The 17574-nt window shown below is 37.5% G+C and overlaps 3 protein-coding genes across 4 annotated transcripts in view; 2 read left to right on the top strand and 1 right to left on the bottom strand.

Moving 5' to 3' along the window:
* LOC146466237 (ubiquitin-conjugating enzyme E2 U-like) overlaps positions 1–6461 on the bottom strand; it is a 7444-nt gene extending 983 nt beyond the window's left edge. The window contains exons 1-7 of one of the 2 annotated variants that reach the window (XM_085127602.1): positions 6323–6461; positions 6125–6203; positions 5567–5651; positions 4273–4365; positions 3151–3248; positions 2276–2402; positions 720–1124 (exon numbers count right to left, since the gene is read on the bottom strand). In XM_085127602.1, the coding sequence (XP_084983728.1) occupies positions 720–1124; positions 2276–2402; positions 3151–3248; positions 4273–4365; positions 5567–5651; positions 6125–6193 (877 nt within the window). In that variant the 5' untranslated portion in view covers positions 6194–6203; positions 6323–6461. Of the gene's footprint in view, positions 1–719; positions 1125–2275; positions 2403–3150; positions 3249–4272; positions 4366–5566; positions 5652–6124; positions 6210–6322 lie in introns of both variants that reach the window. The other variant, XM_085127603.1, reaches the window with a different exon arrangement.
* A 1383-nt stretch (positions 6462–7844) lies between these two features.
* LOC146466236 (radial spoke head 1 homolog) lies at positions 7845–10152 on the top strand. Its single transcript, XM_085127578.1, has 2 exons — positions 7845–8109; positions 9086–10152. Exons 1-2 carry the CDS (start codon positions 7934–7936, stop codon positions 9564–9566), a joined length of 657 nt encoding a protein of 218 aa, XP_084983704.1. The 5' UTR covers positions 7845–7933; the 3' UTR covers positions 9567–10152.
* Positions 10153–11372: 1220 nt separating this feature from the next.
* Positions 11373–15658, top strand: LOC146466235 (uncharacterized). Its single transcript, XM_085127623.1, has 4 exons — positions 11373–11669; positions 12416–12494; positions 13604–13669; positions 15315–15658. Exons 1-4 carry the CDS (start codon positions 11373–11375, stop codon positions 15656–15658), a joined length of 786 nt encoding a protein of 261 aa, XP_084983749.1.
* The last annotated feature ends 1916 nt before the right edge of the window (positions 15659–17574 follow it).

The following is a 17574-nucleotide window of genomic DNA, read 5'->3' as shown; positions in this document are numbered from 1 at the left end:
AATCCTTATGACCGATATGTATTTGTTAGTAGGGAGTTAAAGATAAGACGACGGTGGTGGTAGCGAAAACATTATCTATAAAGTGAATTCGCGTTCTTTTAAACTTCATCGAGATAATTCCAGCTCGCTATTTTTTTAATTTTATGCGAATTCTCCTGCGGACGGATTCTTACTGCCCGATTCTGGGTTCACTGAAAAAGAGAAAGGAAAATTTGTCGTCGTCTTTTTACGTCCTCGTTCAATTGTGAAATTAGGCAATTTCACGTAGTAGTCAGCGTACAGTGACGGCAAAGAAATGTACCAAAAAGTGTGATGCAGGTGCAAAGTTATTGTTTTGCTTACTAAATCTACTCCTTTTTTATGTTCTCATTGCATCTTAAACTTCCTAATCGGTCTGTTTTTTGACTGACGGGGGTGGGGGGTGTAGCTTTGTTAACCAATTTGCTCCCCCGCCCCCCCGTTGTTTTAGCCTTGCTACGGGCCTGAGCTGTACATTGCATTGTAAAACAAAGCAATTAATTTTTCTCGAGCACACACACCAAGAGAAAGACATAAAAGGAAACTTAAGAAAAAAATAAATAAAATAAATCCCTTTATTTCAGTGTCAATGTAGACACTTTTCAGATAGAATTGGAATTCGGCAGTATTGGTTTTTGAGGAGAGGGGAAAACCAGGCTTCATCTCCGGCCGTTTTTTTTCCTAACAAAAGCGAGTGTTACCTTGCTGTTTAGGAAGATAAATCTGTTTGAGCAACTGAATCTTGGTGGACTTGAGCTCCGCTAGATCCTGTCCTGCCCTTCCGGCGTCAAACTTTCCGTACATGATAGCATTATGCTCTGTAAGTTGTTTGTGAATCTCTTCCTGTAACTCTTGCTGTGGTAAACCAAAGTGGGTGGCTTGTAGCTTAGAATCGGTCTTGAGCACCTCACTCAGCGGATTAGAAGCATCTGATACTGGCTTGGTCGTTGCTATACCGCTCCACATTGCGTGGTAGTCGTCAAACGAGACTTTGCCAATTCCAAGCGTTTTCTTTTTCTCGTCAATAGTTTTTTCAGGGAGTTCTTGTTCTTTCGGTGAGAGCCGAGTTAAGTCGACATCGTCAGCGGTGTGGGGTTTGAGACCAGCTAGGGGGTGGTGAATGCAAATGAAAAGATTGTTTAACGGATACAGGCATGGAGATAACAAAAAATACATACAGCTTATGAATGGAATCGATCATACACCGCCTTGGTAAAATTTTGTATGTTACAAGTCACCTGCCTGTGCAAACTTTTTGTCGTAACGTATTTTTAAAGGCGAGTATCCCGTGATGCCACACTCTAGAAAAACCTTGGTTTTGTTTTTTTTGTTTGTTTGGTTTATCATTATTATCATTATTATTTGTTCATGTCGGTCACCTTTTAAAGGCACAAAAAACTCTGACTCTAGTAGTTATTTCTGTATATATAACCTGTACGTATCTATGTTCACCGTATTTTTCTCTTCTCTCTTGTTTTTCTAGCCAAATAGTGTGAATTTATGATGATTTGATTTGATTTGATTTGATACTACTTATCTGTACATTCTAAACGTTTTTTTACAACAAATTCAAATTACTCAAACCAAACCTTGTAAAACAGAGCAACTGAAATACAGTTTGTCCTACAATGACTACACTCTAAAGAAATACCCTGCCACAATCGTAACACAGTTTTGGGGATCATCCAAAACAACGTTAAAAAGCATTTTTCTTCATTGGGCCCACAAGGGATTCACGTAAGCCAGTGTAAGTTTGTTACGTTTTATTATTTTCATATCGTTCTCATGACTTCCTGTGTGCCAATAAAATTGATAGATTGTATTTCATTTTACCTGAAACTGAATACTGTAGTGCCTATTCAGTGGAACCTCGATTCAACAAACCCCTACATAACAAAGTCCTCGGTATAACGAACGTTATTCTTCAGCCTGGCTTTTAATATGTATGGCACAGAATCTCGACATAACGAACTAATTGCTCTTGTCCCTTGGCGCTTCATTAAATCGAGGTTCCACTGTATCGTAAATAAACTCAAATAGGCCATTTCCAAGCTGTTGTGAACCTCGTTATGAAAGTGAGGCTAAGTGCAAAGTTTTTCATATGAAAATTAGTTTTGTTTACATATGAATGAAATCTAATTTTCATAATAAGAACTTTGCACTTAGCCTCGCTTTCATAATTATGAGACTTAAAGAAACTAGGAAATGGCCTATTGAAACTGACTATTAATAATTGAATTTCAAAAACACTTCTTACCTTCCACCCTCTTACTGGCAAGAACACAGTCCAATACAGTCTGCCTGAAGCCACTCGGTGATGACGCAAAAATCCGTGCAGCACCAGCATTTATAGCATTCTCGATAACTGGGTTTGGCAGCAGCATCTAATTTAGACAAATGCTTCATAATTAGGGAAAAACTCCATATCTCACAAGAATATTCATATATTTATACTTTAGATGTTTTTATTTGTTCATTTTTTAATGACTAATAATCACTACATGTATAATCCTTAACCCTGACTGGTCCTCAGTCATCCAGAGTTTTATTCCTGAATCACAAGACATATACATGAATCTTCTAATGAGAGAGAACGGAGAAAGAAAACTAAGTACAAATCAACCAGTCATCCACTCATGATGCAAGAAGTGATAAACCTAACCCTAACAATTGGCGGGGAATTATGTTACTGTCAGAATCTGGAAAGGTGATGAACAGGTGATATTGGACAAAATACTCCAAGAGTAGGCTCTTCTTAGGAATCCACAAAGATAGATAAGGGCGTTACATGTAGTTTCTAAAGAAACTGCAGGAAGTGTCAGTAGGGGAATGGAAACGAATGTTTGGTGTTATTGAAAGAGTTGATAACTAAAGTTAATTTGATAATTATCATAGATTCAAAACATCAGCACCCAAATCTCTTTTGGGTGCTCAAATTACATTATCAACTCTGTTGATAAAAAAATATATTCATTTCCATGAAGATAGACTGTGCACAGAATTTTTTTTTTTTTTTTTTCATTTACAATGCAAAGATGCCAAAAACTACCAGTACTAACATGAAAGGCAGCATAGGATAAAAAGATTGGAAGAAATACAAAGAAACCATGACAACAACAACAAAAAATTTACCTGCAAACTAAGCAGCATATATGAAACTGAGTAAAACTCTTTCCAGCAGCTTAAGTCATCCAGAAAATCTGCACAGACCTGCCCTGTGTCTGGATCAACTAATAAAAATAAAACAAGCAGATGCATTGCATATTTAAAAAATACATTGGCTCATGCTTAGCATGTGCATATCAAGATATGGATGCACACGAGAAGCTTAGAAGTGTGCTCTTAAAGGTTTCCAAGTGCATCCATAACTCAATGTATGCACAGCTAAAAGCATGAACCAATTCTTTTACAACATAGTGACAACAAAATAGTGCATGGTAAACAGGTTTTATTTGTGATTGGTTATAAAATTCTCTCAATGCGCCTTATCGTGATCTCAGGCTTAAGCTTAAATCTCAAGCTAATTTTAATGAATTCAGCTTTAAGATAACGTCTGCATCCACTTATAATTTTAGAAAAGATGACTTTGTATATACTTAATTTTATGCTCATGATTTCATATTTGTAAGCGTTAATTTAGTTCAAACATTTTGTCTGTATATACCCCTAGTTTTTAGCTTCTTTAGTTTACTTGTAATTAGTTAATTGCAAACGACCCCACAAGCTCATGTAGCTTTAATACTCATCGTTTTAAAATAAAGGCTAAAGGCTTAAGACAGAAAAACAAAGGTTCTTATTGGCCGGATACAAACATGCCACAATGGTATTATCTGAACGAGATCATTTCATCTGAAGTTCTTGATGAAAATTTGCTTCTTTGAATTAGTTTTTATAAAGCTAAAACTAAGGGACCAAAACCCGAGTTTGTCTGATTTGCACATGTCATCTTATGGATGCAAAAGCCATGCATAACTATGTTGAAATATACCATGATGACTCCAATAGGAATTAGATAGGGAAGCACACAAGCTATGTTATAATTATTTAAAATAAATCATCTGTGATACTGTCAATCTACATTTTTAAATGGAATTGAGGTAATGATTACCAGCTGCTCTTTGGGGAAATGAGCTGGTGCTACTCCCCAAATGGGGAGGAAGCCCTGGAACCAAGAGAGCAATGGAAATCAAACCTAGCATACATGTTGCAATACTCACAATAGGATATAAAAACTGACCAATCAAAAAGTCTTACCATTTGGATGGAAAGGTATTGTATGAAAGAATATTCTGGGTGGTTGGGCATTGTAGTACTCGCCAAACTGAAGATACACCTTGAAAATACCTCCTGAGGAAACAAAGAACACTGATTAAAGAAAGAAATGAATCTAACAAAGACTAAATGACAAAAACTTTATTGTGAAGAGCACATACATATACCACTTCATACCTAAATGTATCAGAAATTGGTGAGAATTTTCGATGAAAAGTGGCAATAATTATTAATGTCTGGAAAGGGCATGTTTTCTTTAATTTTGTGAGGAAATATTTTTAAGGTTAATTGTGTGTATCTCTGGCCCAATTCATTCTAGCAACATAGTATCCTTAATACTCATGTATTTAGAATACTGTATCAACTGGTTACCTGTGAAAATAACATCATATTTGATGAAGACATAAGGTGTGCAAGGATCTCATGTCCATCTAGGCCTAAAGAGCACATACATATACCACTTCATACTAAATCTATATTTAACAATTATTAACCAAAGTGGAGGTGAATAGTGATGGATATTTACCAAGCCACGAAGCGGCGAGGTAAATATCCATCACTTTCACCAACACTGAGGTGGATTATTGTTTTAGTATATACCACACAAGCTGAATAAGAAGTGGACCAAAAATTACTTTACTTTTGACAATATACCGACAAATGGTGGGAAATCTTAAAATCTCGCGCGCCGCACGGTAAGCATTTTTTATTGTAGAAAGTTCCGCCTCGCTTTCTTGCAGACAAATAAAGCTTCTGGAGGCACTTTTTAAGTTGCTACGTGTCTTATCTTTGAGTTTGATGTGAAATTTGTGCTGTTGTTGAAACCATGCTGCAAAACGTTAGATGTTTCATTGTTTATAGTGCTTGACAGTTTTCGTAAACAATGCATCATAGTTTTATTTTTCGCCTGAGAATATGAGGTTTGAAAGATTAAATAAGTTGCCATGTAATGTCGTCAAACCAACATTTGTTGCCAGTTGTAGTTTTTATAATAGCCGTCTCTTTTATCGAAACCTCTTAAGTGACCGTGGCGAAACGGGAAGCCATCTTGTTTTTCTTCGGCTGCTCGGAGGTGAATAGTACTTGGCTAATCACCTCCGAGCTAGCCAATCAGCGCGCGTGAAAAGGGCTATTCACTTGTGTGGTATATACTAAGTTGGTTTATTTTCACAGTTCTGTGGTTCAAGCACACAAAGCAAACTTTAAGTAACTTTTGAATAAGAAAAAAGGCCAGGTCGAAACTGCACTACCTACCCCAGCAAGAAATATAACTCACCTTCCCACATCGTATCCTTTGGACCTTTTATAGTACCTTCCCAAGTAAACATGTCATCTTCATTAAGAGGTCTTGCTTGTATCCCCTGAAAAGGCAAATCAAGATCAACTGTGATTTTACTGACAAAAGAAGAAAGTAGAATTTAAAAAAAACGGGTTTTTTTTAATACCAAATTAAAAAATTCAAACTTTATATGTTCCGGGGATACTGGCTCTATATCAGTGAAGAACGCATTCTACACTTCATGTCAACAGACATGAAACACCTGCAAATAATTTTTTTTTTTTAACTACAGAGGCTGTGCTTATATAACTTATAAGAGGTTCGACTGCATGAAGCTCTTGGAATTTTATCGTTTTTTAAATTCATTGTACGTATTTTAAATACAGGCTCACCAAAAGAAAGAATCAAGATTTTTGTTTAACTTAAGCTTATAATTTATAAGCCTATCTTTAAAACTGCATAACCTTCGGGGTAGGTTGCCGTAGGTAGTGGTAGGGTAGTGTAGGGAAATGGCGAGCCAAAAGTTTCGCTGAGCCAACTAGCCAGACGACTTACCCACGGAAGGTCTTCTCTTTGCAGTTTGAACCACTCTTTCTCGAGTAGCATGTACGCCCTGGAATGCATTCTAAACCATCTGAAACCGAAACAATTTGTAAGCAATACATGTAACAAGATTACAAAGACTGCACGCAAAGGTTGTGGGTGAAGACAAAAAAGAAGCAAGGCTTATTTGTTTGGATCAACAGCACTCACAATAAGAAAGTTGTACTAGATCTGAGCGAAAGAGTTTCTAGTTTGGGTCATTCCATGTTTTAGCTCTCTTCAAAGATGGTAAACTTTTGGAATCTTGTGCCTTCGTCCGTCCGCCATATTGAATTTTCTTTTCATCGGCGTGGTTGCTAATGAGTTGCATAGCAACAGTAATCTTACAATTGGTACCCAGTTCTTCCCATAGCGTTTCGAGCAATTTTTTTTTTTTTTCGTCTTTTTTGTCTTTTTTGTTGTTGTTTTTTTTCCACGAGTCCGTGGCATCTTGTCACTGAATAGCCTCTAGCTACCTCTGTTGTGTCTGTTCTTCCTTCGGTAATATGCCTGAAACAAACTTTAGAATCATTAACTTTTACTAAAGGTGGGTTAGATTTCACACCGCTCTGATGAAGGGCTTACCCTCGAAACGTCAACACTTGAATCTTTTTACGGTGGACAAATAAGTCAGATAACCTTATCAACTCTGCTGATAAAACTAAGCATTCGTTTCCACTCCCTGCTTCCGACGCATCATCACAGTTTCTTCAGCCCTTGTCTAATATAAATTTTAGGGTTCAACAAGTGTGTGACTTTTGGACTTTTCATAGTGGTAATAAACATATCTGATACAGTCTCTATACTTGCGTAAGTTTAGAAGAGAACTTCTAAGATGGCAATCAGTTGATACCTATTGAGTAGCACTCCCATTGACTAACTGTGTAAAATTTGTTCTGGTCAATGCAAGCCAACGTTTTCGCGGGAATACGACTATTATCAGTGCGTATTCCTCTGAAGCACAGCAAAAACGAACGCGATTCAATTCCACCGGTTTAAAGTAAAAGGAAACAGCTTAGAACAAGAAGCCTTTTCGAGCCGATATCCCAGCAATTTTTAATAGTCTATAAGGCTGGATTGTTGCCAAATATCTTTAAGAAGACGTTCCTATTAAGGTGTCAGATTCATGGTTATATAATACTAGGATTGTCAGTTCTTCCCAAGTTCCTAAGTGTAGAACCAACTTAAGGCTTTTTTCGTTCCAGTACAAGGGTCCTTTGATTTTTAATTCGCTCAGCTCAGACCTTCAAAATTTAATATTAGTGTTGCAACTTTTAAAAACAAGTTGAAGAAATACCTTCTCATTAAATTTCTACTTTCCCCCATTCCCCCCTTTTGTTATTACTTTTCTTCAGTATGTTTCCTTTTTCCTTTCCCTTTTGTTATCGTGTATTACCACTAATTGTTATTTCACCCATCTCGCCCACCATCGTTCTACTAATCTTTTTTTAACATTAGCTGCGGCACAAAGCATTATGGTTTCTTTGGGCTTCCTCGCCATTTTCCTTTATTTCTATACGATTCTGTAAATTACATTTGGTGGCAAAAAAATATGCAAATGTCAGTGTAGTTCGATCAGATTAGAAAGCACTTAAGTAAACATTGCCACGCTAACTTTGCTTTCTTCAACCAATGAGGATTGTCAACTGTTTACATACGGTCTATAACTTATTCAAATCGAGAAATTCAACGTTTTCCTTAGAAACAGCGCATAAACACAAACTCGGGCAAAAGATTTCGAGATCACAGCTCGTTGAGTTGCGCGTGTAAAAGCTAAAAAAAATGTCTTCCGACGAGGAGACAGTTGATGATGAAGGAGTGCCTTATCTTGGTGAATACGAAGGAGAAAGAAATGAATCTGAAGAAAGGCATGGAAAGGGTAAAGCTAAATTACCAAACGGTGATGAATATGAAGGAGATTATGCACACGGCAAGAGACATGGTCAAGGCACATACAAGTAAGAGAAAAACTCTACTTTTAGACTGACCAACTCGCAGATCTAAATTTCCTCTTAGTTAGTTTCCGACAGAACTGGCGCCCCATAATTTTAGCTCACAATACCGCCTTGCCTGGGCATAAAGATCGGGTCAGACCGCCGTTTGTAATTTGTAAGTTGAAGGCGATAGCAAGTTCTCGCAAACCCCTTTCTGTATGATCGTATCAGACATGTTTTTTTTCTTCAAGGCCTTTAACCGAATTTTTCGCAAATCCTGCATGACTTTCCTATACCGCCATACACAAATGTGTAAAAATTTTTGAATTCACCGACCTATACCTTTGCAGCTGGACAAAATATAACGCTTATCCGTTCACAGCTCAGTTCGATTTAATTGGTGTGTTCTTCTCAACGGAATTGATGGGTTTTTTCTGTCAGAACCAAAATACAGAACGGAACCTATAACTGAACAACCTGGAGTGAGTTGCATAAAATTTAACGTCGGGCGTAACTGCTAACGCCAGACCTTCAGCCCAGTCACATTCAGTATTTTAACGTCTGACGATAGCATTTACGCCCGCCTGCAGTTTTGTGCAACTCGTCCCTGGTCTGTTGTTGCTTTCAAACGCATTTAGATCAGAATTTGGTGTTTTGACGATTTATAGTAAGTATATGGATTAATTAATTCTCCTTTGCTAATGCTTTTGACTTTGCTGTTCGCACACTGGAAAACTAAAAGAAAGAAAGTATATTTTGCTTCCAATCTCTCATGGTGCACTTGGTTAAATCTGTTCAAGGCTCCAATACTGAGGGCTGAAACGGTGAAATACTAAAATTGCAAGCGTTCAATTAAAACGTGATAGGACCTTACTCAGTTCCAACGCGTTCAGTAATTTTCATGTTTACTCTCTGTTTGTTTCTCTCGTTATCGCTTTTAAAAGAATGGTACAGGCTATCATTATGAAAGGAAACACCTCAGGGTAAATTCTCTTTTTAGGTTCCAAAATGGAGGAAAATATACTGGGAGCTATATGAACGGAGTAAAGCACGGGGAAGGCACGTTTTTCTACCCTGACGGCTCCAAATACGAAGGGTTCTGGATAAACGATGTACGACAGGGCCGCGGAAAATACACCTACCCAAACGGGGACACGTATGACGGGGAATGGGCCGAGAACCAGCGCCATGGACAAGGCGTGTACAGTTATGTGGCTACCGGTTCTAAATACCGGGGGTTATGGGTACATGGGAAAATGGAAGAAGCAGGAGAGTTGATTCATGCGAATCACCGCTACGCTGGGGGATTTCAGCAGAATAAACCCAGCGGTACAGGAAAGTATATTTTCGATCATGGCTGCCAGTTGCGAGGGAGATACGAGCTTGTTGAAGTTGTTTTGGAGCCTGACAACGAAGAAGAAGAAACAGTCACCGTCTTGGAACCAAAATGGAGGATAGAGGAACTTGTATCTATGGAGTAAACACACGATCAATGCTTTTCATTTACGAACAATTTTTCCAGTACAAACAAAGTTAAGTGTACTTATTTGAACGAACACAGCTGTCAGAGACAAGAAGTAACGTAATTAAAAAATACGGAATTCGTCCCCCTGACAAAAGTTGTTATCGAAATGCCAATAACAGTCTAATACAACCTAGTTTTATAGCCTTAGCTTCCACGAGTCTCCTGTAGCTCAGTGGTAGAGCATCCAAACTTGTAATCGGAAGGTCTTAGGTTTGACTCCTGATAGGAGCACTCGGATTTCTTTTTTCCGGGTATGCCTGTGTCATTTACTGAATAATGCATCACTCTCAACAATACAGTTGTGGGGTGCAAGGCAAAACTTTTCTTTTCGCCTAATACTTTTAAAAACTAAATGTTCTCTTTTATATTTTTCCGTTTGATCTTTTCGTTACAAATGTGTTTCATAGCAACAGATAACCTAACTTACTTTAAATCAAAGGTTATACAATCAGTGTAAGCTAAGAATCAAAGCGCATTTTTTCCTCTTATTTGACTTATGTAAATCTTTCAACGTTTTGTTTTCAATTTTATTATAAATTATCCCATTATTTCATCTTGGACTATTTGACGACCCATTGCTTCCTTGTCAAACTAGATTGTCAAACCAGATACTCAATTTTCGAGATGAAGTTGTTTGTGTATCTTTGCTTAACATCTCAGTTTTTTTTTTTTTAATTTTATTGCCACATTTTGGCTGTGTGAGACATATTTGACCATATGTATGAACGCTACAAAATGTTTACAAAATACAGCACAGCGTTTATCATTATCCTTTATAGCGTTAATAGTTTTACCAAGCGTTAGAGTGATTTTCACTTGAAGGCCAGAAAACCAAAAACCAAAGTAATTACTTTAGCCTATCACAAGAGACGTAAACAATACATTGAACCAATCAGAACTTGAAGAAAATGCATGTAACCGGTAGCAAGCGCGGGAAAATGCGAGCGAGCGAGGCACGATTGGTTTTAGTTTTGTTTCTCATTGGTGGAGGAAGTGACATGAGTTTTGCCAACCAATCACAGAGCACAGTACCGCAAGCGAGATCAATCTAATGAGACGGATTAATTCGCGTTTGCTTTGGTTTTTCCGCAACTTCTTGTGATTAGTAAAAATACTCAGGTCATTTTCTGAAGTTTTATTTCAACCAATTATCTGCCATCAAACTTCAATAAGGCTACGGGGAAAATACAAAGAAGTATTTGTCACAGTCCTTCCCACTGGAAAGTTTTCGAGGAAAAAGAAATAACTTCAGACGTATTCCTCTTTTGTCGTTTTTACCGAAATGACCGGAATATCACTGAACCATTTGCCTCATCACACTTACTTACCATGCTCCTTGGTGAGATACGCGGTTTATTTCACAAGATTACCAGTAAAAATAACCGTTCCATTTGATTTCCAAACGGAACAACTGTTTTTTCCATATAACTGAAAAGCGCTCGAGAATTGTACTGTTCTACTTGACGGAAAATTCTCATCGGTTTTTCCATACAAGTGGAAAGCACTCTAAAATTTGACCTCCAGAAACTGAAATAAATCACTACTTTTCAAAATTTTGTTTCATTAAAAGGTCATCTAACAAATCCCATGCCATTAGGAATGTTTTATGGGGAGATAATTATGCCTAACTTCTAATAATGGATGTTTTTCACATCATTCTGATGAACAAAAAACAACTAACTGAGGCACAAGGCACGAACGCACGTTTAAACACAGAATTTGTGGATGATCATCAAAACGTAGAAGACGTTTTCTGAGAAAGATGATAAATTCGGTGACGATTTCACTCGTCTGTTTTCTTACGCTTGCGTCAAGATCTTTCTGCGATTTTACGTTACAAAATCGACTGCTTCCAAACAAACATTTTAAACGTTTTTCTGTGAACGATTGGTTGCAATGTGTTGAGGCTTGCCAGGCCGAAGACAGTTGCATTTCTTATAATTACGACGCTAGCAGATTTGACTTGTGTCAGCTGAATAACTATGGCTTCCGCGATCGTTGTGAGGCTTCCAGAAGCTTATTGGTGTCACCAGGAACAATCTTTCACCAGATGAGACCAGTAAGTTCTTATAATATTTCACATGATTTGATCGTAAAGCCATATTATTTGAATTCCTATTTGGTCTTTCTTTAGCCTTTCATTTATATAGCAAACACCACTCAGTATAGAGTATTAGGAACCTTAAGCAGCGGCAACGAGAATGTCGAAAGATACGTACACTTACTACTGAGTTTTGATAAGCAAAACAATGGCCCTGCACGCACGTTATACGCTTTAGTGCATTCTTTTTGCTATCCCTTGCAAAATGACAACATGAAATGATCAAATTCAAGGTTTCATGAATAACGTGAACACAAAGTGAAGTGGATTTTCTTTTCTCTTTCTGAGCTTGAAAACCACCCCTACGAATTCAGCTTCGGGAAAGTTCGGCAGAACACGAATTTAATTAATTTCCAGGTTTTCGTTGACGTCGTCATTCTCGCTACTTTTAATAGATCCTTAATAACTGTTCTTGAAACCGCTGTTCATACATAATTTTCAAACCACGTTAAATTTTTACGACGAAGCTTCTTGAAGTCAGCGTTAATGTACCAATAATGATCCGATTCTTAGTCCTGTCATAATCCATTTTACTGTCCCAGTTCCTAAATTTACTCAAACGTTTAAGAAAAATTACGCTACACTTTAGTTTTTCCTTCTTTTAATTTCTATCTAGACTGTTTCTATCCGGTTTTTTTTCTTTTACCATTTAAAGATACATTTCTTTTCCTAAAGAAAGTAACCATCCAATTGTGTATCTACAGGCTGCAAGTGACACCATGTGTGTCTCTACCTCGAATGGCCAAGACAGTATCTATCCCGTTTTCATCGAATGCCCCTCAGGTAAAATGATAATAATAAAATTCATATTTTTTGGTTGCGAAATCGAGAGAAAATATATGTAATGACTTAAAGGCTTTTTAGCGTAACAATAGACTTGTAAAAGTTAGTGCAATGGCTTAACTAATAAGAGTGCAGGTGCTTTTTAGTAATGTAAGCAAGAAGTCAAAATACGCTGACTTAAAACTAAGGTATTTCAAGCCCCAGAAAAAAAAGACAAAAACATAGTAAATCACCCCAATGGCCACACAAACAACTCGTTATACATTTTTCTTTGAAAGGTTAATGGACGGCTCAAAGTCGGCTGGAGTTCTGATTCAAATTTTAGTTGAAAGCTCAACTGTGCTACGTTACTTGACCCTATTAATGCAACTACTGTATATAGCCCTTAATCAATATAACTGTGACTGCAAAAAAATGTTTGAAATTAAAAAAAAAGTGAGAGAAGTCACAAAATACATAGGCTCCAAGGTTTGTCATAATCTCTGGCCTCCGCACAGCAGTGGCTTTCGAGTGTGTCTCTCTGCTTGGAGCTATACCTTTTCTCGCATTACTGTGACGAGCCCACAGCAGATAATAATTCAGCATTTATACTGGAAAGGCCACAATATATGACTCATCCTAGCCGTGGGTTCAATTCAAGCGCCAGCCCCACGCTATCCATGAGGTAGTTGTTAGCTGGGACTGTAGACCATTCTCGGCAATGTGTGTGAATGGTTTATAAATTGATACAGCAATCTTTACGCGCATTACCGAGAATATATTCTACAGTCCCAGCCAACAGCTGCCACATGGAAGGTGTGGGCCTGATGTCTAAAGGGTGCCTTTGAACAAAACTCAGCGGAAGAAGGCACCTGTAATCCGGCTCTCTGGTCGTACAGGAGCTCGGCGTCTATGCGATGCTGATGAAGACTAATGACACCGAAGCAGCTGACCATGGCAGCCGCTGCCAATGTGATATGGTTGTGCGCATGTGTATACCACCTAAAACTGATCGCAACGGACGAGACGTTCGGGGCTATCGCAATAACAGGAATAGCTTATTAAAATAACTTAACGCACCATAACCACAACAGGATCTAGGTAATCCTTGTATTTCTTTTCCTGTAAAGCTGGACAGATTGCCTCGTCTGTGAATGAACCTGCAGTTTGCAGTTATGACAAGCATGCCTCACAAGGTAATATGGCAGACCTAGAGTCATAATCACATTTCTGACAGATCTCCAGCATCACCCGCATGCCCACTCAGTGTTGGTTCCCAAGATTTGCTAGCAGAAATACGAGAAACAACATTGAGAGAGGGAGGGAGTACGGAAAGGACAGTATGGCACTAGGGGGGGGGGTGGGCAGGGACGGCGTAGCGGTGAAAGCACTCACTTCCCACCAATGTGGCCCGAATTAGTCCGGGACTCGGCGTCGTATGTGGGTTGAGTTTGTTGTTGGTTCTCGTCTTTGCTCCGAGAGGTTTTTCTCCGGGTTCTCCGGTTTTCCCCTCTCCTCAAAAACCAACATTTCCAAATTTCAATTCGATCCGGAATCTGAGGGCCACAGGTTTGTCAGTCGTAACCGACTGTTAAGTGTTACCGTCGTTAAACAAAGTTGATCTATTTATTTATTTTTTTATTATTATTAGTTTTTTTTTTCATATTAGCCTGATTGTGAAGTGTCACAACTTAACTTGGCTAGTACTGTAGTTCAATGATGCTAATTGAATATCAACACCTCTGTAACCCTGAATTAATCCAATTAGAGCTTGGTGAGCTTTATGAAGGTTGCCCATGTTTCACCACTAAAACTGATTCAAAAGATAATATACAGCAACAAATCGTCCTATTCAGGCATGGACGTTCAGTTTGGCAAAACAATTGTTACGGGCCTGGGGTCCGTTTCTCAGAAGTCCCGATAAGTATATTTTAAAATGTTTTTTCGCCGATTAAACAGTGATTACAGACATGGTACTAGGCCAATGTTTTCATAGAATTATAACATTTTAAAATTTAGTATTCAAAGCTAAAAAAAATTGACTTCTATTAAGAAAAATTTATCACCAAAGACACTTATCGGGCCCGGTAAGCTACTGGGACTTTCGAGAAACGGGCCCCTGAACACAAATAAAAACTCAGCCCGGCTAATTACCTTACCCAGATCTGGTATGGTTAAGCTTTTTATCGTTTATCTATAAGAAAAAATTCTGCACATGGAAATTACAATATTGGCGTAGCCTTCTGTTAATCCACTTTTAATTGTTTAATACAATCTGACTGATGAGACTGTTAATCACAACAGAATTCCGTTGAAACCACTAACAGAAATTATGAAAAACATTTCAAACCATTGACAAATTCAAGAAAATGGTTCAAACAAGTGACAAAAAGAAAAAAAACACTGTTGAAATCACTGACACAAATCAAAAAGTAATCATTTGCCAGACCAGGTACGTTTTTAGAAATTTTGACAATTTTTCCTTTTTTACGTTTAATTACCTCTGAGTTAACGTTAATAGATTTCTGAGGTTTTAGGAAAAGAGAAATTGGAGATGATGGATCGAAGATGACGGCTATTAAGAAATCATGGCGTAATCGTCACGTTTTGTTGTTCTCCAAGGAAACAGATTTACATCCACTATAAACAGCTTCAATGTTGTAGCTTTAATGCTTTTGAAGGTTTAGGAGGAGGCTAGAATATCCCCTCCCCCTCCACGCACACACACCCAAGGCGCAGAAACTCCGAAAGCACATTCACTCTTTCAATTCCATTGAGTGTTGTTACTATATAATCCAATATCTTTACTAATAACTTAATTTCACTTTCTTATTTTCACAGAACAATCTCTGTATAACGTTACAATCTGCGGCAAGATGGTTCAGCGCCTCACAAATTGCTACTGGAAGAATAGAATTCGTCTAATATCTGCACGATATTCAAACTGCACGTGCGAATGTGATTCGTGTGAAATAATGCCCTTACCTGACGCGTGTATAACACCTAATGAATTCAACTACATGTCAAGGAAATGTGAAGGAAAACGATGGTGCTGGTTGAGAAGAAAAGATTGGTCTTGCAGCTTTTCAAGCAAAATGGCGATCCACGTAACGTATACCTGTATGAACATAAAAAGTAATGAATTTAAGAATGATGAAGAAGATGAAGACGGTGCAGACGATTAACTGGGGAGCGGTTATAAGCCTGGTAATGACATGTAATGGTCACAGTTTGTTTAATTTTAGTAATGTGTATTCATTTTTCCTCCTAATTTTACATAGTTGTTTTATAAAGCCTGGTGTCAGTCTTCTGTAAATCACCTATCTTACTTAATTACGTACACTACCTCCAAGGAAAGGATGAACATTCTATAGCAAAACAATCCCTAAGAATATCTGTTGACCTTCATTATAGCGGTCAAACTAGCTTTTACTCCAGTCTTATGAAGATGAGTGAATACTATAATTTCCCCAACTTTAATTATTAAACATTGAATGAAAATAACATCAAACAATATATAGATCTTATGAAAAAGAAATATATCTCTTATTGGCACCAAACCCTTCAACACTCACAAAAACTCAGCTTTTATTACACAATCAAAAAAACTTTTGGCCCCTCTGCTTACCTAGATCTCACAAGGAAAAACGCTTCTAGGAAAGCATAAGTGAAACTAAGAATAAGCAGCCACAAGCTTTTGATTGAAACAGGATGATACGACAACATACCCCGTAATGAAAGGGTGTGTAATGTTTGCAACCGTAAAACCATTGAAGACGAAATTCATTTTTTATTAGATTGCCCAAGTTACTCTTCTTTAAGAGATATGTTCTTTTCTAAAATAGAACCTAGCCTTCCATTTACACGACTATTAGTAAAAGAAACTTTACTATCGCATATAATGAACTCAACAGACTATTTTATAAACACTCAATTAATTTCATTTGTTTCCTCGTGCTTCGAACTGAGAGATAAACTTCTCTCCGGAATGATTGCTTCTACTGTATGAAAGTTTAAAAATAAGCAAACCTTTCGCTACCTTCGGTTACCGCAAGAAAGATTATCCACATGCAAATCGTTCCTGCACTTATGCTATGCATATCTTCAGTTTATTTCTGGTGAGAACAGTACACATTCTTCTTTTATTTCTTTCATTTATAAAGAACGTTTAAATAGGAATATCAAACCTGAGAAAAGTGAAAAATACACCCGAGCATGAAATTTTCTTATTCAATTAAGAACCTTGTTTTTTCCAGTTATTTTAAAAATAGTAAGAACAGGTAATAACAATAATAATAATAATAATAATAATAATAATAATAATAATAATAATATCAATTATAAAAAGGACGTAAAAGCAGCAATTTTGTAGCAATCTTAATGAAAAGAACAAGACTTTTAAACTTGAAAGACATGTTTCGGCAACTCCTGTGCCACCGTCAGTTTACGAATGGAATTACATTGATGAACAATATATAGCGGAAAATTAGAATGACAATGGTATGATACAACAACTAGTTACAAAGAAAGATTAAGATTTACATGAAACAATTGTTGATTTAGGGAGGGTTTCTCCCAGTGAATATGCACTGCCTCCTTGATTTTTAATTGTGTCCGTGTTGTTGCTTGATCTATGACAACAAAGCACTCGCTCGAACAAAGTGTCCGACACCTAGGTGAATCCTGTAGATGATTGAAAATGTGAGAGGCCTTATCAATATTTAAGTGCTCGTTTATGCGCGTGCAAATGTGTCGGGAAGTCTCGCCGACATAACAGGCACCGCAGCCTGCACACCTGAATCTGTAAACAACGCATGATTTGAGCTCTTTAGGGATAAGGTCTTTCACGCTAAACAAAGAGCCGATTTTGAACGAAGAAAACACTAGCTTAATATTCAAACTGTTGTCGCAAAAACGCTGAATGGTTCTGCGAATCCGCTTTTGTGCAATAGCAGAGAATTTACCCACGCAAGGTAATTTGACGTGGGAGCACTCTGGGCTGTTGTTGACATTTTGCCTGTTAAACTGGAAAAACTTATTGATAGTGGAGTTAACAGTCTTGTCGATAATGTGTGCTGGAAAAGAATTTTTGAGTAAAAAA

Source organism: Pavona decussata, unplaced genomic scaffold (assembly GCF_977016875.1).
Source record: "Pavona decussata unplaced genomic scaffold, jaPavDecu1.1 SCAFFOLD_149, whole genome shotgun sequence".
Lineage (NCBI taxonomy): Eukaryota > Metazoa > Cnidaria > Anthozoa > Scleractinia > Agariciidae > Pavona > Pavona decussata.
The sequence above is the reverse complement of the archived record's forward strand: the minus strand, read 5'-3'. Positions and strand labels throughout refer to the sequence as shown.